Here is a 25,074-nt window from a genome sequence, read left to right on the forward strand (position 1 = left end):
AAAACGTGTTCTAGATATTTCATAAGACTTTATAGGGTGCGGTTGTTTAGCTTCCCTGGGTCGACCCCGGTGTGTGGCGGTTTTTTTCCCTGGGACGAACGTGGGTAATTATATGCACACGTTCGTCCTGGGAAAAAAAACCCGCCACACACCGGGGTCGACCCAGGGAAGCTAAACGAACGCACCCATAAATACATCACCCTGTGGGCCTCTACAACCTGTACCTTCACATAATATAATCGGCTACCAAAATTTTTCCCATCATTAAAAAAAATGGTCGCTTCAGGATGCACCGCACTTAAAAAGCACCCCGTATAGCAATAAATGCAAACCAATGTTTTCTGACAACTGAACTTCATTTTTATTTTCAGTCTTGGGTAGGTTAGCCCTTGCTGGACAACCTGACTGGCCAGACTCCATCTTGATACAATTACCCTACACCTTAGAAAAGTATGGGCATTTTTAGAGGGCGTGTGTACCCCCAAATGCTCCAGGTTGAAAGTCAACAACCCCAAGGGCCCAATAGTGGATCATTTGTCAACAATCCATATCCATAAAAGCCAGGACCTTCAAATCTGTGGTTTACAGACAAATTTGAGGGTTTACATTTTATCTATGAGGCTCCGTGCATGAGTTTCTTTCTGTAACCTTTTCGAAACCACGGCTTCGGCTCCAGATTCGACTCGGGCCCCCGGTTGTTTTGACAATATTGCGCGTGCTTTGCCTACGTGCCCAGGGCTTCAGACAGGAGAACGGAGCCTGAAGCCGAACCCGAAGCCCAAGAGCCGTGGATTCGAAAGTGCCTAAAAAGTGTTAGTGCACTCTTCAGTGTAGTGGCTTTGATAAAGAGCGACCTCTATTAAATGCCCTAGCTCGAGTGACTCTGCAACAAAACTCCAAAATATTTACGTTAAACAAAAAATGTACATCTGGTCTAACTATACCCGCCATATTGAAGCTGTTCTGTTGAGGCACCACTAGAGAGTTTGGGCTTATGGTTACTGCTTTCTACCTTTGGCTGTTAAAGGAACACGTTGCCTTGGATCGGTGAGTTGGTCTTTAAAAAGCGCTTGTAACTGTTTGTTACAAAATGAATATGGGTAGAAACCTCGTCGACAACCTCGTCGACTAATACGGTCGGCCATTTATGGGAGTCCCATAAATGGCCGACCGCGTAAGTTCGCACAGTAAAAGGAAACCGTGTAATTTCGAGGCAAATTTGTGTGGATCATTGTATTCTACTTTTAAAACATCTTTCAAAACATATATGCATTTTATAGACCAACTCGTCCGATCCAAGGCAGCGTGTGCTTTTAACTGACTTGTTGGCAAAGCTGCCAAAAAAAAAATGCTTCGCCTCAATGGTTTGAGCATGGAGCTAGCACATTATCAATGCATTTCCAAGTTGATAAAGGCGCAATATTCAAAGGCGGCAAAACTGGTTTATGTTTTTCAGTATTGTTTGTCATCCGTAGTCGAATAGTTGTAAGACAACCATGTTACTGAAAATACATTAGACTATACTATCGAAAGCTGTTGTATAGGCCTAGTTCTAACAAGTAAGTTTGTATTGACTCTATAATTATTTAGAGTCATTACCAAATATAAGTTCTACGTTTAGTTACGGTAAACAGTATTGTCCAAAGGACTACACTTCGTGTATCACAACTTAAAATATATAAAATAACAAACCTGTGAAAATTTAGGCTCAATCGGTCATCGAAGTCGGGAGAAAATAACTGGAAAACCCACTCTTGTTTTCGCACGTTTCGCCGTGTCATGACATGTGTTTACTATAAATCCGTAATTCTCAATGTCGAGAATTGATTATTGTTTCAATGTTGGAATAATATTTCAAGAGAAGCCTTTTACCATTACCTTCTTTAAACCCTGTTAGTTATTTGTAAATCTGTAGACTTTTTTCCTGTTCCGAAAGTGTATAATGGCTTTAAAATAACTACCGATCCATTTTAATTGCCGCACTTCTGCCGTGCAAGAATCATTTAAAAGTGCAGTTTGCCGTTCATCTTCTCATCTTTAGATTACGTTATAAAGCTGTACTAGCACACCATGGGTTATATTATGCTAAAAATAGAAGCTGAGTTCCTGAATCTCAGATAAACATGATCAATTTCACGAACATTTGCGCGCGAATGTCACAGTTCTAAAGCCCGATTCACACTTTTAAGCCCGGTTTGGTCTGCAAATAAAAATGAGATATGAATTCTGACAGCACAAATTCTCAACAGTTGAACTTTGCTCAACCCCTGCAAAACAGTCGCTGCAATACAGGGCTCTGACGTAAAAATCCGTTTCGCATTTGCAAGAAGTATGATCCGAGTGCAATGCTAAAAACAAACGTGTCAAATTTCACGAACGTTTTGCGCGCGAATTTGTTTGTACTGAAACCACCCCTGATGCAGTGATTGCGTAAGCACTGAATTGTTTGTCTGACAGTAGGGTATTCTTTGCAAAACTGACATCATAGTTCGGAGTGCAATTTACTAAAACCAGATGCCTTTGAGTGTTAATCTACGATGTCTTACAAATCACTTTGCCCAAAACAAAGTTAACAGCAATGAGTTTTACTCCTTACTCCTGATGCAGTGATTGCGTAAGCGCTGAATTGTTTGTCTGACAGTAGGGTATTCTGTGCAAAACTGACGTCATAGTTTGGAGTGCAATTCACTAAAACCAGATACCTTTGAGTGTTAATCTACGATGTCTTACAAATCACTTTGCCCAAAACAATGTTAACAGCAATGAGTTTTACTCCTTACTCCTGATGCAGTGATTGCGTAAGCGCTGAATTGTTTGTCTGACAGTAGGGTATTCTGTGCAAAACTGACGTCATAGTTTGGAGTGCAATTCACTAAAACCAGATGCCTTTGAGTGTTAATCTACGATGTCTTACAAATCACTTTGCCCCAAAACAATGTTAATAGCAATGAGTTTTACTCCTTCCTCTTCGTGATGCAGGAACAAGGTTCTATTAATACAGAAAGCCATGCCATGAAAGCTTTCGTCAGTTCTCGGAACTTCGTATGCATCCGGGGTTGGTAATGGCAGATAAAGACAGTCTTAAGACTTTAATCTATATTAACACCGAAAATGAAATGTCATAGGACCCTACATTATGCATCATGAACAGCCAGAAGCAAAAATGTATAAAGATAGACCACATGAGGATTAGTTTGGGTCCAATATTTCTCAAGGTCATTAATGAGGGACAGGCATTTTTATTTGTAAAACAATGCCATGAGGATTTCATGGCCGCTGAAAAAAAACAGTTTACCAGCTTTTGCGAAGATAAGCTCTATGGTATAATTGACAACGAACAGTCTTCTCACTCGGTGTATCTCAACATATGCATCAAATAACAAACCTGTGAAAATTTGAGCTCAATCGGTCGTCGAAGTTGTGGGATAATAAAGAAAGAAAAAACACCCTTGACACGAAGTTGATAATTACTTCTTTTTCGAAAACTATGTTACTTCAGAGGGAGCCGTTGTTTCACAATGTTTTATACAATCAACATCTCCCCATTAGTCGTTACCAAGTAAGGTTCTATCCGAAAAATTATTTTGAGTAATTGCCGATAGTGTCCACTGCCTTTAACAAAGGGTTAAACACATTGTAAGGATACTATTGGTATTTACTCAAAGAAATTGTTAGCATAAAACTTACTTGGTAAACGAGCAATGGAGAGCTGTTGATTGTACAAAAACATTGTGAGAATTGATGGCTCCCTCTGTTGTAGTTTTTGAGAAAGAGGTAATTTCTCACTCAAAATCAGGCCACCTGAAGCCTTTTTTGTGCATAATAACGCATTTGAATTGATCTACTTGGGTTTCACAGTAGAGTTCATAATTTGCCTAGCCCTATATAGGACTCTTCCTCTGTACTCTTCACTGTAGTACAACACGAAAGTGTAAGGCCGCCAGCCGTCGATTTCACAAAGAGTTGGGACTCGTCTTATCTCGAGTTAGGACGAGTAACTCGTCCTAACTTAGGATTAATCTTAAGGTCTGCATGCTACAGTGCAGGGTTGAGACTCGTCCTAAGTCCTAAGATTAGTCTTAAGTAAGAAAGAGTTTTGTGAAATCGACGGCTGCAGTGCCTTCAGGTCGAAATGCGCTAATCGGATGGATTCTCATTTGCAGTTAGTTTCTGCCGTTTTGGCAACCAGCAGACTGCAGGCAAAATCACCGTTGAGTTAATAATACGTTTGTCTATACTTCTATTTTTACGAAATATTAAAGGCAGTGGACACTATTGGTAATTACTCAAAATAATTTATTAGCATAACACCTGATTTGGTAACGAGTAATGGGGAGAGGTCGATAGTATAAAATATTTTGAGAAATGACTCCCTCTGAAGTGACGTTTTTCGAGAAAGAAGTAATTTTCCACGAATCTGATTTCGAGCCCTCAGATTTAGAATTTGAGGCACACAACGTCGTGTGGCAATAGTGTTTTTTCTTTCATTATTATCTCGCAACTTCGATGACAGATTGAGCTCAAATATTCACAGGTTTGTTATTTTATGCTTATGTTGAGATACAACAAGTGAGTTGACTGGTCTTTGACAATTACGAAAGGTGTCCAGTGTCTTTAAGTTTGATTTTAACAAGAGAGAGGATTTTTGTAATTAATAAAAACTTATTCCCGCTCGTCATAAAGATTGGGACCATCTCAGACAGAGGAAACGGTTGCAATGAAGCATGGTAATAGTGGATCGAACACGGATTACCCTTTAGTCTCATACGTCTTTTTTAAAAGGGGCGGGGAGTGGAGAAAGAAAAAGGGGAGGGTATAACCTGCCCTCCTTTAAGAAGAGCGAACTGATTTTCATCGTCAGAAATAACTCTGGGTAAAATGTCGGCAAATCACCAAACTGCGAAAGCTGTTTTTAGGTTAGCAGGGGCTAGCTCCCGTGAACAAAACCGTGTTTGTGACGTTGCCTTCCGTTGCCGCCAAATTTTCAATTCTTGCCCGAATTAAAACCTTGATTGGGTGTTCCTGTTTGTATGTAAGGAAACGGGTTGCCTACGCACCACCGGCACTTGGGTTTCGAAATGTTCTTATCTCAGACCTCAAAATGTCTTGGCCTCTTGTAACACATGTGGCAAAGGAGCCCTATCTACAGCTAAACATATGGGCTCTGCTGGGTAACTCTCGTACATAACAAAAAATATCAAGGCTGTATATCTCAATCACAACAAGATGGCCCGTCAGACGGTAATGGTTTGCATAAACATTTAATAAAACTAGTTTCTTGTTTCAACCACTTATTGCACCTTTTGGAGTCAAATTTAATTATTCGAAACACTTTTTGCATCCCAGGCAAAACTGACAAACAGTTTTATTTTCCCCAGGCAGTAAAATGTTGCTTTGTTATTTTCAGTTTTTATTTTTTAGCCCAATGGACCACACCTTCGGACGGTGTTGATACGCTAATCACGTTTCCTTTCCACTCCGAAGTCGCCAGAAACAATGCTATACGGTACATGTTAAAGCGGAAGAGCGCCCTCTATACAATTTGTTAACGTCACTATTCATTAAAAACTAGATTCGAAAGATTAGCGAATTCTTTGGCAGGTTCAACGAGTCGTGGCGTATCCAGGTAAAATCATTTGGGGAGGGAGGAGGGGAGGGGGCAAGTGGGGCGATGACATCATTGGTGTAGGTGGTGGTGGTGGGCGGGGGGGGGGGCTGTTTAGTGGTTCGTCACTACATGTGAACTCTCGGAAACCCCCTCCATCCTTTCAATGAATAGCTATGCAATACTGTATTTACAGTCTTTACAGTGCAAGGTACCGAGTGTCAGGAACTTGCCTTTATTTCGTCAGGGGGGTTGATACTGGTTTCTGGCCGGAAAAACAGAAAACGAAGGAAACACTTGTCACACTTGAACAAGTCGAGCTTTGGTGTTTGCCAGCGGCTGTGTGACCAGGCTACGTTTGTGACTTTCCTTACTTCTCAGGCTTTTGCCAGCGGCTGAGACAAGACTACGTTTGCGACTTTCCTTACTTCTCAGGCTTTTGCCAGCGGCTGAGACCAGACAACGTTTGCGATTTTCCTTACTTCTGTGACTTCTGAATCCAGTACAATTTTGTCTTTTAAAAACTTTGCTATTCGAACACAGCTCTTGTAGAAAAATTTAGGATAGGTGATGTAAACTGTTTAGTCTAGTTCACTTGTATTGCATGCCTTCATTGGAGACCGAGAACAACACAGAAAAGTGAAAACAAAGGATCTCTATACAAAATATTTTGTTTTCTTATAAACTAACCCGTTCAATAGATAGATAGATAGATATATAGATAGATAAAAGGTTTGTTGACAATAGCCATCACAGCATAAAAACTGAATTGCAACTATGATACAGTATTTTTACAAGATTAAAAGGACATACACACAAATCTTGGAGGTTAAAAATCAACAGGAGACATAAACAAGACGAAACAATTTACAAGGCGGTAGAGCGGCCTTGCAACCGTGCAGCGCTCCAATTTTGAAATAAAAAGCAAGACGACGGTGAAAATTATCGTTTTCCTCAACTATTCCAATACGCTTTCAACACTATCACAACCAACCCTTAGTACTTGTTTTCCAAAAGTTTAAAAGCTTAGAATAGATTTCGTTCACTTCACTGCTACCTAGAGGTTCTTGAAAGTGAACAACATCATGCGCTTGAAGGTGGTGCGCTCCAATAAATGCGTGAACTTTATACGTCTTCAATCGCTAACGCTATCATATTATCAGTGCTCTACGTATTATCAGAGGTTGACAGACTTAGGAAAAGGCGAACTCATTCACCGACCCCTGGTAACTGACTCGCAAGTACCTTGCAACTCTTGTATAGGTGCCTGAGGAACTTGTACCCAGAATGGTTGTCAAAAAAGTAACAGAACCTGTAGAACAGGTGACTGTATGCCGGTGTTTAAGGGATAAGGTCGAGTTAATTAGACCCCTCCCATACCTGTCTGCACCCTATCATCAAGGCTTGATATCTTTGCTGTAAAGTCCGCTACAAGGCCAATGTTAAGCTGTTTAACTTAACAGGTTTTATAATCTATCAGTTATTAAAGACTACACGTCTATGTCTGGCCCCGGTGTTTAACACCTGTCCCTCTTCAACCTGCTCTCCTCACTCGCTCCCCCATCTCATCTCTTTACAAATAGCTGTCTCCCTTCCCAACCTTCCCAACCTCTTTCCCATCCTAGTCCATGTTCCGGGATGATCAGGTTGGCAGGGCACCCTTTTTTCGTTAATACAGTCCAGGTTTCAGACACTCTAAATCGTGCTCAAGATTTTCTAGAGCTTTGAACAAAACTGGGGTGTCGTGGCCGAGCGGATAAGAGCACCGAACTCAAGCTCTTGTGTTTCTGTTCAGCAGAGTGTGGGCTAGCCTGAGCATCTGACGTCACACTTCGAGGCTCGTTTATCCTTACGGATAAAGACAGGGGCCCAGTCTAAGTGTGGGCTCACTCCCGCCCTCTTCGCCAACCTTCTGGTTTCGCAAAGTGAGTAAACAAATCCTCCGCCCACAGACACGTGTCATGACGTGTTGATGAATTATTTATTAACTGAGTTTTTTTTAACGAGTGTCTGCTTTTCTAGCTAGATTCGTGTTCCAATCTCCTTCCTCTCCTATATTTTATTAGACCATTGCTGTACCATTACCACTATTGCACAGTTAAGTCAGTGTACCATCTTAAAACTATACCCAAACCGGCCTTAAAGCCAGTGGACACTATTGGTAATTTGAGCTCAATCGGTCATCGAAGGTGCGAGATATTAATGAAAGAAAAAAAACATCATTGTCACACGAAGTTGTGTGCTTTCTAATGCTTGATTTCGAGACCTCAAATTCTAAACTTGAGGTCTCGAAATCAAATTCGTGGAAAATTACTTCTTTCTCGAAAACTACGTCACCTCAGAGGGAGCTGTTTCTCACAATGTTTTATACTATCAACCTCTTCCCGTTACTCGTAATCAAGAGAGGTTTTATGATGATAATTATTTTGAGTAATTACAATAGTGTCCACTGACTTTAACGATTATGGCAGAAATGGTCTTATGGATTTATGCCACCAGCTTTTGAATAATTTGGCAATAATGAATGCATTTTATTTGTCATCGCATGGAGTATCACACTTATTGTATCAACATACGTAATCGAATAAAACTTTTTCTCTGTTCAACCCCAAACCATTTTAAAACTTACCCAGTCAGTTTCTTTCCCATGTGGTTTTTATTATGTTGATATCTAAAATTATTTAATTTAAAAATCTGAAAGCTCGTTGATATGAACGTCTGTTTTGATACCAAACCTCCTGAGACAAATAGTTCCGACTGAAACAATTCTCAAATCAAGAACAAAGTGTTCGAAGACCCTACACTAAATCGTTAAATAATCAAAAGAAACCCATATTTCAGGGCCTAAACCGTTTTCCCTTGGTTTTCTTCAGCAGTACAACCAAGAACGTGTAGAAGTGTCATGGCCGAGCGGTTAAGAGCCGAATTCAGACTCTGCCGTTGATTTCACAAAGAGTTAGGACTCGTCTTATCTCGAGTTAGGACGAGTAACTCTTCCTAACTTAGGATTAATCTTAAGGTCTGCATGCTACAGTGCAGGGATGGGACACGTCTTAAGTCCTAAGATTAGTCTTAAGTTAGGAAGAGTTTTGTGAAATCGACGGCATTGTTTCAGATCAGCAGAGTGTGGGTTCGAATCCCCAGCCGTGACACTTGTGTCCTTAAGCAAGACATTTAACCATTGCTTCGTCCTTCGGATGGGACGTAAAGCCGTTGGTCCCATGTGTTGTATAACACATGTAAAAGAACCCAGTGCACTTATCGAAAAGAGAAGGGGTTCGCCCCGGTGTTCCTGGCTGTGGCTGACGATGCGCAGTAGCACCTTGTAAACCCTTATGTAGGTGCTAAATAATAGGGTCTCATAATTAATCACTGCAATAACCTATCTTTGTGAAAGTTTTTTGTGTATACTCAGCGCCATGAGTACCTTGTTTGGTAGATACGTGCGCTATATAAGACTTCGATATTATTTTCCAGGTGTTCTTAATGATATTCTTGCTGATAAACAGTTAAACATAGTCAACAAGAAATAAAGAAAATAAAAACATTTCCAGAAAGAGCACATTGTACTTTTCAATATCTTTGTGAGGCAACACCTAAAAACAAAGAAACACAGATGAATGACAAATTATATTGTTGTTTTTCTTTTATTGTTTTAATACAAATGACGAATAACAGACTCTACAGTTCATAGTGTGACGGAATGTACAGCAAGCATTAACACTGGCATCTAAAGTTTGTACAAGCAAAGATAGTAAACGGGCGGACTATTGATTATAATGTACTATATACGAAGGAATGTCATCTATGGACGAATGCTTTATCAGCATTATCAAAATATATTTACAAAACTGAAAACAGAGATGTCTTCGTAATTGTCAATATTACAAAAATATATTACAGAAAGGCTATGCAGTGCGAACTTAGTGCCTAGACCCAATTTCAAAGAGCTGCTTGGCCACAAAAACAGCTAAGCACAACAATGTTTACCAGAATAAGGTTACCGGTCAAACTACCATCACTTTTTTTATGACTGGTATCCTGCTCATTTCTGCTAAGCAGAAATGTGTCAAACAATTCTTCTGAAGCAGCTCAATGAAATTGGGCACAGCTGGCATATCGCTCACACAGCATTGTTTCATTAATAATCAATGAATAATGAAACTTATTCATGAGCAAGAAATGTTAGCTCTAAGGCAGGCCATGGTCTACAGTCACCAGCAGAAATTATACCAACCTTTTAAATTTAGACAACTGTTGACCCTCTTTTGAATTTAAGATTTAAATGAACGTTTTGAGGGGAACAGTTTCTCAATTTGATCAACCTTTTTCTGCAACATGTTAAAGGCAATTATTAACACAAACACCTTTATAAACAAAATTACGTTTGTACAAAGTTATAATTCTAGAGAAAAACAATCCGGGACCAGCCCAACAACTTAAAAGCACAAAGATTAAAACATTGTCAGATGACATTCTCTACTTCTTAAATTCATTACAATAGTGAACGAGAAGACTAAAATAGTAATTATAGCACAGCCCAGCACAGAAACTCTGTTGTCATGTTAAACATGCTAAACAGTAAACAGGTAAAGAAATGAGTTCCAATAATTATGGTTCCCTCAACAACAGAAAGGAGTTTCATAGAAGGAGTTCCAAAATGGTTCACTATACAGGATGAGTTTCAAAATGGTTCCTTATACAGGTGTGAGTTTTATTATTATGGTCCCAACCGACATTTCCTCTTCAACTGGCCTGTAAAAATTTCAAGATTTCAATGCTTACGTTATAATTGAAATTGGATGGATTTGTAAATAATGCTACTCAACTGCAAACCACGGGCAAAATCACATCTGATGCACAATTGTTTATGAATCACCAAGTAGCCAAGCACAACATGCTTACCAGAATAAGAGTACCAGCCAAACTAACATGTCACATGCACTATTTTGTGAATGGTATCCTGCTCATTTCTGTTGAGCAAAAAACTGTTCAGCAGTATTTTCTGAGCAGCTCTATGAAATTGGGCCCATGTTTGGACGGCCATGTATGGCTGTAATGACGCCATATCATTTTCATCACTTTGCATTAAAAGGACGGCACCTTTTCACTGTGTCTTCCGTTCACTCTTAGTATTGCGTCTTATTAGGTGATCAATAATGAATAATTGCAACACCAATGGCCATCACAATTTGCTCAACCACTGGCTAGCAAAACTGACATCCGTGACTTTGCAAAGGAAAGGTTTGTGGTTATAGGTAACATTTCATTCATAATTTGGTTGCTCAGTCGTTAACACCAATATGACCACACAACTATACAGGGGTGGATTTCACAGAGAGTTTAGGACTAGTCTTATCTCGAGTAACTCGTCCTACCTTAGTGCTAGACGTTAGATTTTAAAAACTCCTAGGACCAGTCCTTTTAGGACTATCTTGGCGAAATTGACCTCAGGTCTACTATATGACTGGGTAAATATTCATGTGTTTATGCCCATAGCGAAACCATATGAAAAAAACCATGAATAAAGAACACAAGTATCATTTATATTGTTTATAATAATCTGAAAATTATAATAACTTAATCAAAATAACAACTCTATTAAATATGTACTTTGATTAAAAATAAAAGACCTAACAAAACAACATCGTCTATACAAGTTTAAACTTTACACATTGTCCACCCTCACTGACCGCAGAAAGAATTCTAACAGTCTGACATTTGTTAACACTTGAACATTAGTATAGAATACTTCTACATTATGCGCAATAGTAAATTTATACATGGACAACTGAATGTCCTCGTGTATCGCGTATAATTGCCCACCTGAACCATGGAGCACATCTTCTTCTTAAAACTTGAATATTAAATTACGTTTGGACGGTATAACAATACATAAGTGGTCTCAAATTACTTAACCTTTTGTGTCTTCAAATTGTGTATATTTTTTTGTTTCATGTTTGTTAGGAATAATCTTGGAGTCATGGTTGACTAAACAGACCCCTCGTCTATCCAACCACTCAACGTTTGAAGTAAAATATCAGTCTGCTTTTTGAATTTAGCCTTTATGGTTATCATTTAGCTTTTTTTGGTAGTGAAACAACCAGGCGGGTAATGGTTGACTAAAACGTACCCGAATTAGCCCCTTGTCTATCGAACCACTAAACATTTCAAGTAAAAGTCAATCAGTCAACTTTTCAAATGTTCTGTCTCCACATGTAATTCCAGTAATATAACAGGAGTAACTATCCGAGCCATTCAGCCCCCCAAAACCAGAGTGTTTACGAATAACCCCCAACCCCCATGGTCTCTACATGCGCACTGGCTGACCTCCAACCTGTTGAAATTACCTGCGATTATTTATGAGCTGCCAAGAAAGCGATGACGGGCGAAGGGCTGTGGCACGTGCACAACACCACTTAAACCACACGCTGCATGCACTCTGGTGAGGATCAAGCGCGTGCCCCAAACCCCCGCAAACATTTTGGATCGGCTGTCGGCGTCATTTTGTGTACAGTGCATGCCAATGCACCATATAATGATTTGCCACGACAACAAACTCAACTTTACTCACTAAATAAAATATACAACAAATGTTCTTACGTAAGAGAGGTTTGCGGTAAAACCATAGGAACATCTCTGTCGAGTATTGGTTTTGAGAACCACCGCGGTGGTACAAAACCAACACTACCAAAAAGAGACTGTGTTGGGTAACACCATATCAGTACCTCTTTTGATTTGAGTATTTGTTCTGAAAAGACCCAGTGGTTTAAACCAACACTACCCAAAAGAGATTGATGCGGTAACACCATATGAATATCTCCTTATGAATGGTTCTCAAAAGAACCGGTGGTAAAGAACCAAGCACTACCCAGAGATATCCAATGGTTTTACCGCCAACATCTCCTACTTATAGACCGATACTTCAACCACTTCGACCATATTTACCCCTACGGTCTTCATAACACTGATTTTGTATTAGCCCCCAACCCCTTGATCGGGTTATCGGAGCCCAAGGAGCATTGACCACTTCGCAAACTTTATCATTTTACCTGAAGTATATAAACCAATTACCACTTGTGAGTTTAATTCCTCAGTCACCTAAAAAATCAAATCACAGATGGTCTATCATTCAAACCAATAGTACAACCTGTCCCACAGGAACACCAAATATTACATTTGCATATGTCATACATTGCTATACAAGGTGAAATGTTAATGCAGAGCCAAACCGAAATTGATTTGTAAATCAAAGTTGAATCTACAGAGAACGACCTTTTTCCAGTGTGGAGTTTGCTGAATTGGAGCTCAGTTTGCGGCAAAATGTGTGTTTTTGATGTTCAAAAGGTCAAGATAAATGTTTGGTTTTCAGCTGGTGTTAATGTTTACATTTCACTTTGTATTCCTTGCCACTAAACACAACCATTTTAACATGTGACATGTAACACATGCTGTGACATGCTTCTCTTGTCTCTTCACATTGCCCGAAAATCTAATTTACATAAACATTACAAAAGTATCATTGAATCTCCCTATAGTTTACATGTACAAAATTTGGACGGCAAATATTCAGCATTTTTTTTATAAACATTGTTTAAACAACCCAATGTATGGGACGGCGTTATGTTGCAGATACGAATTAGTAAATTCATCTTGCAAACTTATCAGAATAACAATAATACAAAATATAGTTATACGAGAACGCCACGATTCCAGTAACAATAGAGATTCGGCATTATCAGTAAAATATTATTCCCTAAGCAAAGAATTTCTTTTTTACAGTAATCTTAGCAATTAATCCAAACTATTATAATTCCTTCCAATAATGTATCTGAGAAAAGAAAATTCAAGTGTAGTTTTAGCTTGACACAAGAAACAGTTTGTATGATAAGGCACTTTAATTTAAATTACCGTATTAATGCACCGGTATCAATAGAGTGAAATTTGTAATGTCACTGCTTTGATGAAGGAAAACATGTGAAATGTCATTCATACAATTTGGTGCACATTTGTTTGTATTACTATAACAAGCAGTGTTGTTGATAAATTGATGTTAATAAACCTGAGCTGACTGGACGAAAATACGCAAGGACGAAGGCAGAGAGAAGAAAAGAGTGGAGAGTATGAACAATAAGCATGATGTGGTTCAGTACTAGCTCAAACCATGCCAACATGCACATTATGCTTACCAGAATATGGTTACCAGCCAAACTGCCATCCCATATTCACGAATAGTGGCTGGTATCCTGCTCATCTATGCTGACTTTGTAAGCAATAATTTGTGCATAAACAGATCTATGTAATTGGGTCCAGGCCTTAAAAACAGCCATTATGCCTCAAATGTAAATGTCAGTTTTTACTTTCATTTTCTCATAATAACTAATGAAACTTTGTGTTAATCTCAACATAGCTTGTCACAGGTTGAACATACTTTGTCAAACTTGCAATTTAAAATGACTTCCTCCTCTTTAAAAGAGTGAGATGACGCACTAAAGCTGCTATGTACATTTCCTTCTCGTTCCCGTTGCCAGATTTAATTGGCTCTCGTAACACTCCAACATATGAAACGCTGTTAAAGCTATAGGGGGATACATGTGTGGTATTTTTATCAATCAAAGTTGACACTTTCTAATCTGAAATCTTATATTTTGCATACGTCACCAATTGGCCATGGAAATATCCCTGATGGAAGAACTATGTGGGAGAGAATTGCCCAACATTTTGAGCGCACAGTTGTTACCTCGAATGTATTAAGAACAGGTGCACAATATCCCGGGCAAAACCAAAATACCAATATTTAGTGACCAACATTTTTCACTTATAGGTGTATAGTGTGTTTTTTGAACTCTTTTCAATATAAACGCAAATCATACATTTAAGTTTGAATTTGTGCTTGAGTTTGTGAGCAAACTTTACCAACAATGCTGATCATGCTCACTTTTTATAGATAAGCCTAACATAAATGATTTATTTATTGCAAGTTTTGAGTTTCACAAACTTGCTACTTCTACATACCGGTACTCTGATTGCTTCCTGGGGAGGAAAACCAAGCAGAAGAATCAACCGACCCAACATTATCATCACTGAAGTATACACTACCATGGCTATCACAAATACTCCCAGCGCTACCGCACAGGCTTTCTGTATCGCCGATACCACTCTCGGAGGAGCTTCTGCTACCTCTTGGACGCGCCGTTTGACGGCATACTGAGGATCTAGTGTTCTGGATTGTATTGTGTGGATTGTTGTTGTTGAGTCTGTCCTGCTTACAGTGCACATTACTGAGGGTAGGTAAGCATTCAGACGTCTCCATCCCATCGCCATTCATTTTGGCATCCTCAGCCATCTGTTCATCCCGAAGATCTGTGAGGAAGTTGATGTATCTGATGGTGAGTCGGAGGATCTCATTCTTGCTGAGTTTCTTGTCGATTGGGTGAGTGGGAAGCACTTTGCGAAGGTCCGAGAAAGCAGTGCTGACGTTCTGCTGCCTCCATCGCTCTCTGCTGTTGGTGAAGATACGGCGAACCACCTTGGTGGGACCGGTGCGCTCCATGAGAGGCGCAAACCCGGTCTGTCTGACATTGCAGAATACGTTCTGACTCCTCGGGTGAATTGTAAACGTGGAGTTGTTTTGAAGCTCGGAAAATCCTTGTGTGGTCGGTGAAGAATTGACCACTGTTGGGTATGTCCAGGTAACGTGAGGGGAATTCTGCATTCTTGCAGTTGGTTCAATGTTTGAAGTGTCTGAGTGAGTTGGCAACGAACCAAGAACTCCATGCGGTGAAACAGGCGACAAGACACAACTCTCTGTGATGCCTTGTGGGTGTGTCTTGATACTCAACGGCCCCATGTTGTTGGTTGACAGACCGAGAAGCAGTCCCTTCTTATCCTCGGGACTTGCTGCACGAGCGAAGGTCAACGTCTCTCTTGGAGTGTTGGGTGATGCCACGGACCGACACGTGGCTCTCAGATCAAGCAATGATCCACTACTGGCTCCTGAAGGGCTGACTGGCATTGTCACTTGAGGGGATGGTAGAGTTCCATGTCCCCGACCAATGCTTCCCAGAAGGTTAGATGCTACTACCGCAGAGGCCATTGCTCATGACCCAACTCAGACTTGAGATACAACTATCCAGGTACGTCTTAACACCCCCTGGACAAGAAAAGATAAGACAAAGTACATTAATACATGCTCCATAGATCAGATATACCAACCCAGGTTTTAATTACATGGAGTTTCGAAGACACGCGGATGCAAATAAACACGGACATAATACGCCAAGAGCTTCAGGCCTCTTTAAAGGAATGTCAGAAATGAAATCAGCTGTTTGTGTAAAATGGCTACTATGGAGGTGCAAACACTTGGTAATACTAAAGAACACACGAAGCAAGGCTCACAAAATGTGCTCTGAGTATGCGCCAATGTTAAAGTTAAAAAGCTTTCTGTGTAGGGATGTGCCTATACGAAAATTGTGCCCAATCTGTTCGATTACAAATACATTTCTTCCCCCCTCTTTTAATTAATTACCAATGTTTGGCCACTCTTGATTTGCTCATAAATCCATCATTTCCCACAATAGCAGGTAAGCAACACCTGGCATATCACGCTTACATTACTTTTAGGTAGAGGGTCTATAATCATTCTCTCGCAATGAAATCAACTATAACACAGAACAGTGTAAGTGTCTAAATGTCTAGTTTGTTGCTCCATGATTAAATTGTCTACAGCATATCTGAATAAGATGACGTAAACACGCCCTTCTAGTTTGTTTATTATTCTGTTGTGTCATACGAATACCGGTGTGTGTGTTGATGTTTATGTCAGTATTTGTATAAAATGTTAACCGAACTATAGCTTACAAGGTCATTCGGTATACCATAGAACAATTGTAATACAAAGCATTGATTTCACAGGCATCATGCAGTTACGGTTTTTTATTTACTTACAAAGAGGCTTTACGCTAATTGCTATGCGACTTTGGTGCATACTTTGTTTTAGATCTAGAAACCAGTAGGGGGGTAAACAGTGGTTTGGTAAATACCACATTGGTACCCGTGTGGGCGTGCTCAGACACGTTTTGACAAGTTACTGTTCTGCACACGGAAATGGAGGTCCTATACTTTGTCAGTAAATTGAGCGTTTGTGGAAATGGATATCTGGGTCTTAGGTTCAGTGGCCGATTAAATCGCAATATTCCATTTTTTTTCTTCAGATTCTAATAAGTAAAAAAAAAAAAATGGAATCATAAGACTTCGCATTAATAAACTGGACATTCGATTTAAAGGGAAGGTACACGTTTGGTAATTACTCAAAACAAATATAAACTTAAAAACTGACTTGATAACGAGCAATGGAGAGCTGTTGATATTATAAAACATTGTGAGAAACGACTCCCTCTGAAGTTGCATAGATTTTGTGAAAGAGGTAATTTTTGTTACTAAAATAATAAAAGACTTCTAGCCAGAAATCTTTTATTCCTATCTGAAAGCACACAAATTCGTCAAACAAGGGTGTTTTTTCTCTCATCATTTTCTCGCAACTTCGAAGACCAATTTAGCTCAACTTTTAACAGGCTTGTTATTTTATGCTTATGTTGGGATACACCAAGTGAGAAGACTGGTCTTTGACAATTACCAAACGTGTACCTTCCGTTTAAGAACGGTGCTCTCTTGTTTCCTGGAATATTACATTTCATAGTAAATTCACTTTCTGGTATTCCTTGTAGCTATTTTGTTTGAAATATTATATGGCGCTTAAACTATCATAAAGTATACTTCCTTGTGTGAAAATGTTATGTGATGAAAGAAGTATAAGTAAGCAAAGTCTTCTACCTTTTGAAACGAAATATGATATGGTTTGCAGGTGGTTAAATTAGGGCTGAAACCTCTTTCGTTTAAACAATGTATATAGCAAACTCATTCTGTATATCCTTTCGCGTAATTTCTAAGAAGGAAAACGCTAAAGGTTTCCTTAATCTGTATTATTTTGATCTTTCTTTTATGGAGTTAAATCACTATAAACATACTAATAATAATTTGAGCTTTTTGAGAACAAACCTACATCAATTGTAATTAACATAAAGGAGATACAATTGCCTGTAATTATCACACACTTTTATTGCACGTGCAAAATGCTGCATTTAACTCCACGGACCCATCCACTCTATAGTCAGGAAATCCTGACCAAAGGGGTTTCCTGTCGTGCAATTTAACTTTAGGTATCAATTACCATTCACCAAACAGCCTAGTTCCAAATGGTGGTAGGCCGTTTGTCAACGCATAATAATTTACGCCTTATTGCTTATCTATTTTCACACATAAAGCCGTTTAATTCAGCAAATTGATAAATGACACATGAAGCCATGTATATTTTTGTTTAGGGCAAATAGTTGCTCACCCAGGAACATAGAATAAAATAAAAATCAATAGGTTAGGCCTAAGAAAATTTGTTAGTATTAATTTTGGTTATTACCAATACAAATAGATAACTATTTTAAAATTAAGAAAATAAATAGGGCCTATCTTGTTATTGATATACGAAACAGACATTAGAAAAAGCAATTATTATACAGGCGTAGTTTTATACTAACGTTGAACAAATTGTAAAGACAAGAAAAAAAAAATAAAAAAAAAAAAAATAGGCGAACAATGAACTGGTGAGTATAGGCTCCTAAAATGGACTTGATAAAACTGAAGTTCAAACCAAACAGCTTGTCTTTTATTTGGATGGATATTTCAATGCAATTTCAAATCATGGTTACATTATTAATTTCTAATTGATATTTATATTGATATCGTATCAATTTCTAATTGATATTTCACTAGAATGGCAACGATCAGTGCCCTAGTATGACCTGATGAATTTCCTGCTTTCTCTGGTCGTGAAACAAAAGTACGTTCACAATATTCCAGGGCACTGTTCCTTTATTTTTTTTTAGAATTGCAAAACTCAATGAGCATTTCCGCATTAGACCATTATACATTGTAAGAGACGCGACAATCCCATTGAAAGTTCTTCAGTAAAACTGCGATCTTAAAATGCACAACAGTGGTAGTTGATTACGTTGGATCTATTTATTTACCAGCAAATTTATATTGAGTAAAATAGCGAAGATAATGAAAAATGCTCAATGTTGCTATTGAGAGCAATTCGAAGTGGACATATAACGTGAGTTTAAAACCATATTTTGCGCTGGGAAAAGAAAGTATGTGCTATGTTAAATAACCTTCATCCCATAACTTAGACATTCAAAGTCTATATACCTTTCGATTAAGTCACCATGTGTTAACTTTAAAACATAATCATAATATCATTGTACAAGTTTTTAAAAAGTAAAACACAAATAAAACCTTTATTTACCAATTCATCATTCAAAAGAAAGAACCAATTTCGGCAATTGAAAGTAATTATGTGAAAATGAAAAAGGCAAGTGTTTAAGCCAGCTTAAGAACAGGGAAAAAAAAACTTATTTCCCGCAAACTTTTGCACTGGATGTCGAGGATTAGTTCGTTTGCACACACCAAGGCTCAATGGTGTCGACATTGGAATAGTGAAAAACAGCGTTTCATAAAAAAATGTTAATACACACGTAACACAAGGCAAGAGTTACGCAAACAAAAAGTGAACAAACTTCTTACCTTCAATGATCTGAACTGAATCCTAGGCGGCTTGCAAAGCTTCTGGCTCGATATCGCTCTGAAAAAGCTCAGCAATGTTTCCTCGTGAGTTAGCTTGCTCTAGATTGATGGAATTGACGCGATCACCACTGAGTATATGTACCAGTTATAGGATACGGTCACAGTGTGGAGGTATTTGCCTTTCTCGATACAAGCCTTCTCATTGGTCCGTGATGTGACAGACCTCAGGGCAGTTTAGTCAAAAGCGGTTGAGCCCAATATTCTCTCGGGATACCAGGAGAGGGATAAACCCCACAGATGACGGGATACCAGGAGGAATCCGCCTCACAGATATGAAGGCACGTGTTAGATGCACCACTCCTCCTCACTCAGATGTCGCCGTATACCAGACTAAGTCCAGTTCAGTTTACACACAATCTGACAGTTGATATGCAAATGATTATGGATGCTTTTATTTACGTCGCGAAAAGATGATTTTTCAAAAAACTCATAAGACCCGACAACGTACACTTGTATTGTACATAACTCTGCTGTAATTCCTTAAAGTCGAAAACTATAGCGAGAAGGTTACAATACTTTATGTATTCCGCAGCAGTTTAAACCATGTCGTACTTGTTGACTTTGGTTGAAATGTCTAGAAAGCTTACTTCAAGAGTAAAGCCCCACTGATAGCTTTTATAAGAATCCGTGGACCCACTTGTTGATGCATTTAGCTGGCTGGCCTCACGACGATGGCTTGATTGGCATACACCATGCATCACTAGCAATGGGACCCTCTGCGCATGTCTGAAATGTACAGCAAGAAGAAGCGTGGACCACCTCACTTCATGCAAATTACGTCAAGAAACCACTGGGCGCCTCAGATTGTACCATTCTCCAAGCGGGGGGTGGCGTACGTTAAGCTGAACGCGTGGCACGGGGTCAGGTAACAGGCAGCAGGCACGCTTGTGCCAAGATGTGTTAAGCCCCGCCCCTACATCAACTGCGTTATAATAGCCGAGAGTGAAGTGTGTGTAGAAACCACTAAGCACACGCTACCATATTCTGACATGCTGACCCAGCACGTGTGGACTGGCACTTCCTGACACTGTAAAGAAATTATATATCAAAATATATCACATTACTGAATTGAAATCACTTTTTACCAGTATTCAGTTTCTCTTGGTTTGTCTTGTCCCGTCTGTACCGATACCCACCACAACATTATCTTAAAGTAAAAGCTCACTGATTAATATTAAACGTTCGAGTACATGGGACATGTCCACGGGGGAGGGGGTGTAGTCGAAACATTCAATCATGTTGGCTTGTTTCGAACTCATTTGGGGGCAAGGGGGAAGAGTGGAGGCGGGGGAATACCCATTGATTTTGACGCAGTAGTTCATACTAGTATTGAGCCTAGGCTGATTAACATAACTACAGACCGTCTAAAAGGGGCACACCGGCTCACCGTTTACGCAATTTGTACCGTCATACTCGAGAGAAAATGCCATAAACCACCTTTGTTTACTTTGACTGCCGCAGTCCATAATAAGCTCAAAATTAAAGTTTACAAAATTGAACCATTACTTTACTACAATAACTTAATTAGCACTGCATTAAGTGGTAAGCACTGCACACCAAGTCCTGACCGCAGGCAACCCGATGGAATTCGAACCCACACCCCTGCATTCAGGGTGTGCCCAGCTACGTACGAGCGCCCAGTGAGTTTCTGGTGGGTTCAAATAATGTGAATTTAATCCGAAAACAACAAGTTGAATGCAAACATATAACAGCAACAAGAATATACTCTAAATTAAACGATGTATTGAATCCCTTTTTAGGGAGTTTTGGCTCTGAAAAGACGTGTCCAACAGTATGCTCTATTCCCTTAGGTTCGAAAAGCTTTTCTTTTCTCCTGTAGACGAGCAGAGTATACTGTTCGACACGTCAAGACCAAACCCACTAGCTCTTTACCCATAGAGCCAAAACCCAAAGAGGTTATACCCCTATAAAGTTTACTCTTTATAGTTTTTTTTTAAACACAACACAAAGCTTCGAACACTCCAATAAAATAACAGCGTCTATGTTTTGAAACGTTCGTTGATAATATACTTCAGCAAAAACCCTATACTGTTTTGAGGATACCAATTTTAGAAATGAACGCCTTCCGGTAATCTACCCTTTCCAATGACGTCATTGAGACGGACAGGTCAAGAAGTTTGTGGTTGGTAGGCCAAAGTGACTTGTGGTTTAGGAGTTTTGAGGTTTTTTTTTAAATCCTAATTCCCTGCGGTGTAAGTAGTTGACAAACCTTGGCAAGCGACTGCCACGTGCCAAACCGGATGTGCACACTATCCAACCAGTTCACAATTTCTGGATTAAGGTTTCCGCGTTTAAGCCAAGCTTGGAACTCGCCAAAGATAAACATCATCATACAACGCGACTGGCACCACTCAATGACAGAGATCAGAGCAGGACGTGTCTTCAACAAGAAGATTCAACATACAAATAGCTGTTTGTTTTGTTTATTTCAAATTCACGAATAACTATGTTAATTAATCTTCCACATACAGCAAACTGGTCACTTGGGAATGGCATGTGTTTATGATTTTAAGTTCACCATTTTTATCAATTCGCCCAGAAACAAAATAAAGTGGTTTAAAAAGAGATTTGAACTACCAGGTAGAAATCCGTGCAATGTTAATTTGTGATCAGTTCTCTGCTGAAAGATGTGTTAATAAAGATCTTAATTTTATATAACGTCAGTATAACATTTGATAGATGTCAAATTTGCACCGGGGATAAAGAATATAAGTTTGTATGTTTTTTTTCCCGAGCTCTGTGAAAAAAATCACAGGCATATCATAGTTATTGATCACTTTGCAAACATCAAAACAACGGCGCATCACGATTCATTTGGACTGATAACCAGCGTAACTTGTTTTATTAATAACATAAAGCAATATTTTGCTTAGCGAGACTGTTAAGATACTAGAACAGTTGTGTATTTCGTAAATTGCATGCCATGTTGCATGCAGTAAAACGTGGTCAGTTCTTAATTTAACAGAGTAAATCTACATAATTGATAACTCTAAACAAGTAGCATTACCAAACACCCATATTTCGACTATAGAACTTGCTTAAGTTTGGTTTTATATAAATAAAATAATGTAATCTTTTGCTAAGCGAGACAGGCAGTTTAGATACTTCACCGTTCTGATGTCTTAACTTGTCTAATGGCTCGGCCATTTTTACTATCCCGCATGTAGTAAACGCGCTCACTGGCACCAACATGCCAGAGACACTAAAATACACCACTTTGAAAAAGTCTCTACTGGTTTCTTTTTTTGACGAAAGACATTGACATCCCCGGAACAGAAAGGCTCTTGCCGTTTCAATAAAAACTTGTTTTGGCTTTTCTATTTTGCAATATCTCTCGGCCTTCAAGGTGACCACTGTGCACCTAATGGTCCCAGGGGAAGCAGTACACCACAGGTTTCTATCACGGGCCTTGTAGGACGGCAAGCAGCGAAGGCCGTTACGTAATAGCAGAAACATGGAGGCAAAGTGTGCTGTGGAATAAAACGAACCAGATCTGAAACGCCAAACATTAAAATAAGACGCCTATTAAATCTTGATTACTTTAGGGTCTCGCCTTATATTTTGTTAGTTTGAAATGATCAGCTATTTATTGATGTTCTGTTGTGAAAACAAAGACATTATTTTATATAGTCCTAAGTGTAAATTTGTACCTATATACTAGTGTCCAGAACTGTTCCCTTCTATGTCAAGTGTTTGTTGTAGCCTGGAATTTAAATCCACTGGAATTTTAAGGGCACCTTTGGTAATTGTCATAGACTAGTTTTCTCACTTGGTGTATCCCCCAACATATGAATGAAATAACAAACCTGTGTTATTTTGGACTCAATTGGTCATCGAATAAATTATTAAGTGTGTGCTTTCAGACGCCGGAGAAAGGCTTTAGGCCTGAAGTCTTTTTCAGATTCAAATAGTTTAGTGAGAAATTACCTCTTTCTCAAAAACTACGTTACTTCAGAGTTACTTCAGAGGGAATGTTTTTTTCAAAATATACTAAATACTTACTATCAACATTTCTCCGTTGCTCGTTGCAACTTGTAAGTTGCTTATTGTATTATATTGAATAAGACGTAACCACGTGCCTTTAAAAGGGCTCGTCTTATGTATTTTGTACTTGAATGACCAGCCATTCATTGATGTTTTTATTGTCATTAGTTTAAAAAAAAGCTATTACTTGAAGTGTAATTTTTTTTAAGTATAGTAGGTCTCGGGTAGACAAAGCTGCATCCTCTTCCACGTGAGGTGTTTGGTACACCATGGAATCTAACGCGACTTTTGAAGATATCAAAGTATCTCTGTCAACATGCGAGAGATTGGAAGCAATTATTGTCATTGACCATTTAGAGCTCACAATCAGGCCTTATAATTGCTCGGTTTCCTTACGACGCCAAGAGTTCACGGAAGTTCACAATTTGTGCAAATTTCCCTTTTCGCTTACATAAAATAAAACTCAAGTGTTTACCTTGACAAAGGATATTAGCTATTGTTCCATCTGTTGTCGAACCGGCTGTACGAGAGTGTCAATTTCTTTTTTGATGTTTTTGGCGGGATTATTCTAATCTCTGTGTCCCTGACATGGTGGAATGTATAGTCTTTGATTAGGCAAATTATAAGCCCAGCCGTCGATTTCACAAAACTCTTCCTAACTTAAGACTAATCTTAGGACTTAAGACGAGTCCCAACCCTGCACTGTAGCATGCAGACCTTAAGATTAATCCTAAGTTAGGACGAGTTACTCGTCCTAACTCGAGATAAGACACGTCCTAACTCTTTGTGAAATCGACGGCTGGCGGCCTTACACTTTCGTGTTGTACTACAGTGAAGAGTACAGAGGAAGAGTCCTATATAGGGCTAGGCAAATTATGAACTCTACTGTGAAACCCAAGTAGATCAATTCAAAAGTGTGATGTCTCCTGAGGACATGGTACAATTTGCACATGACTGCTGAGTTTTTACATCCCCTTAAAGGCATTGATGGACACTATTTGAAATAACTTAAAATAATTGTTAGCATAAAAAACTGACTTGAACGAGCACTGGAGAGCTGTTGATGGTATACAACATTGTAAGAAACGGCTCCCTCTGATAAACGTAGTTTTGGAGAAAGGGGCAATTTCTCACTCAAACATTAAAAGATTTCAGGTCTGTAGCCTTTTATTACTTATAGGCATCTGAAAGCACACACATTTGTGCAACAACATGTTTTTTTTCTTTCATTATTCTCTTGCAATTTCGATGACCAATTGAGTCAAAATTTTCACAGATTTTTGGTACGCATATGTTGGGATAGGCCTACACCAAGTGAGAAAACTGGTCTTTGACAATAAGCAAAGGTGTCCAGTGCCATTAATGTCTGTTGATATTCGCTGCATGTTTTTCGGCAGAGGTTGGAGGTTTTGCGTTCGGTGTGTTTCCGTGAAGCACACTGCCTTACAAATCAACATGGATGCCCGCTCCACATCAGACAGGTCAACACAGAGTAAAGCATAGTTTCAATATAGAATTGTTAAGATTTCCAGAAGTTTCTTTGAACATTGTTGAAAGAGTACCGGGTAAAGTTTCCTTCAGACCAATGCTTTCCACACTGCAGTTCTCAGCCTGTATATAACACGACACTTCATCCCTATAGAAACCTTGGCCTTAGCCATACAATAATTATTTGCAGACTCCTCATTCGAAAAGCAGATTTATGGTTCTCAAAAATTATGGTTTTTTTTAACTTCTGTGGCTTTTCAAGAGCCTTGGGGGGGGGG

The 25,074-nt window shown here is 39.1% G+C and overlaps 1 protein-coding gene across 1 annotated transcript; it reads right to left on the reverse strand.

Moving 5' to 3' along the window:
* Positions 1-10,566: 10,566 nt before the first annotated feature.
* LOC117297576 lies at positions 10,567-19,868 on the reverse strand. The gene is made up of 2 exons (XM_033780676.1): positions 19,244-19,868; positions 10,567-15,758 (listed from the first exon to the last, which is right to left on the reverse strand). Exon 2 carries the CDS (start codon positions 15,699-15,701, stop codon positions 14,613-14,615), a length of 1,089 nt encoding a protein of 362 aa, XP_033636567.1. The 5' UTR covers positions 15,702-15,758; positions 19,244-19,868; the 3' UTR covers positions 10,567-14,612.
* Between the last annotated feature and the right edge of the window lie 5,206 nt (positions 19,869-25,074).

Source organism: Asterias rubens, chromosome 12 (assembly GCF_902459465.1).
Source record: "Asterias rubens chromosome 12, eAstRub1.3, whole genome shotgun sequence".
Taxonomy (NCBI): domain Eukaryota; kingdom Metazoa; phylum Echinodermata; class Asteroidea; order Forcipulatida; family Asteriidae; genus Asterias; species Asterias rubens.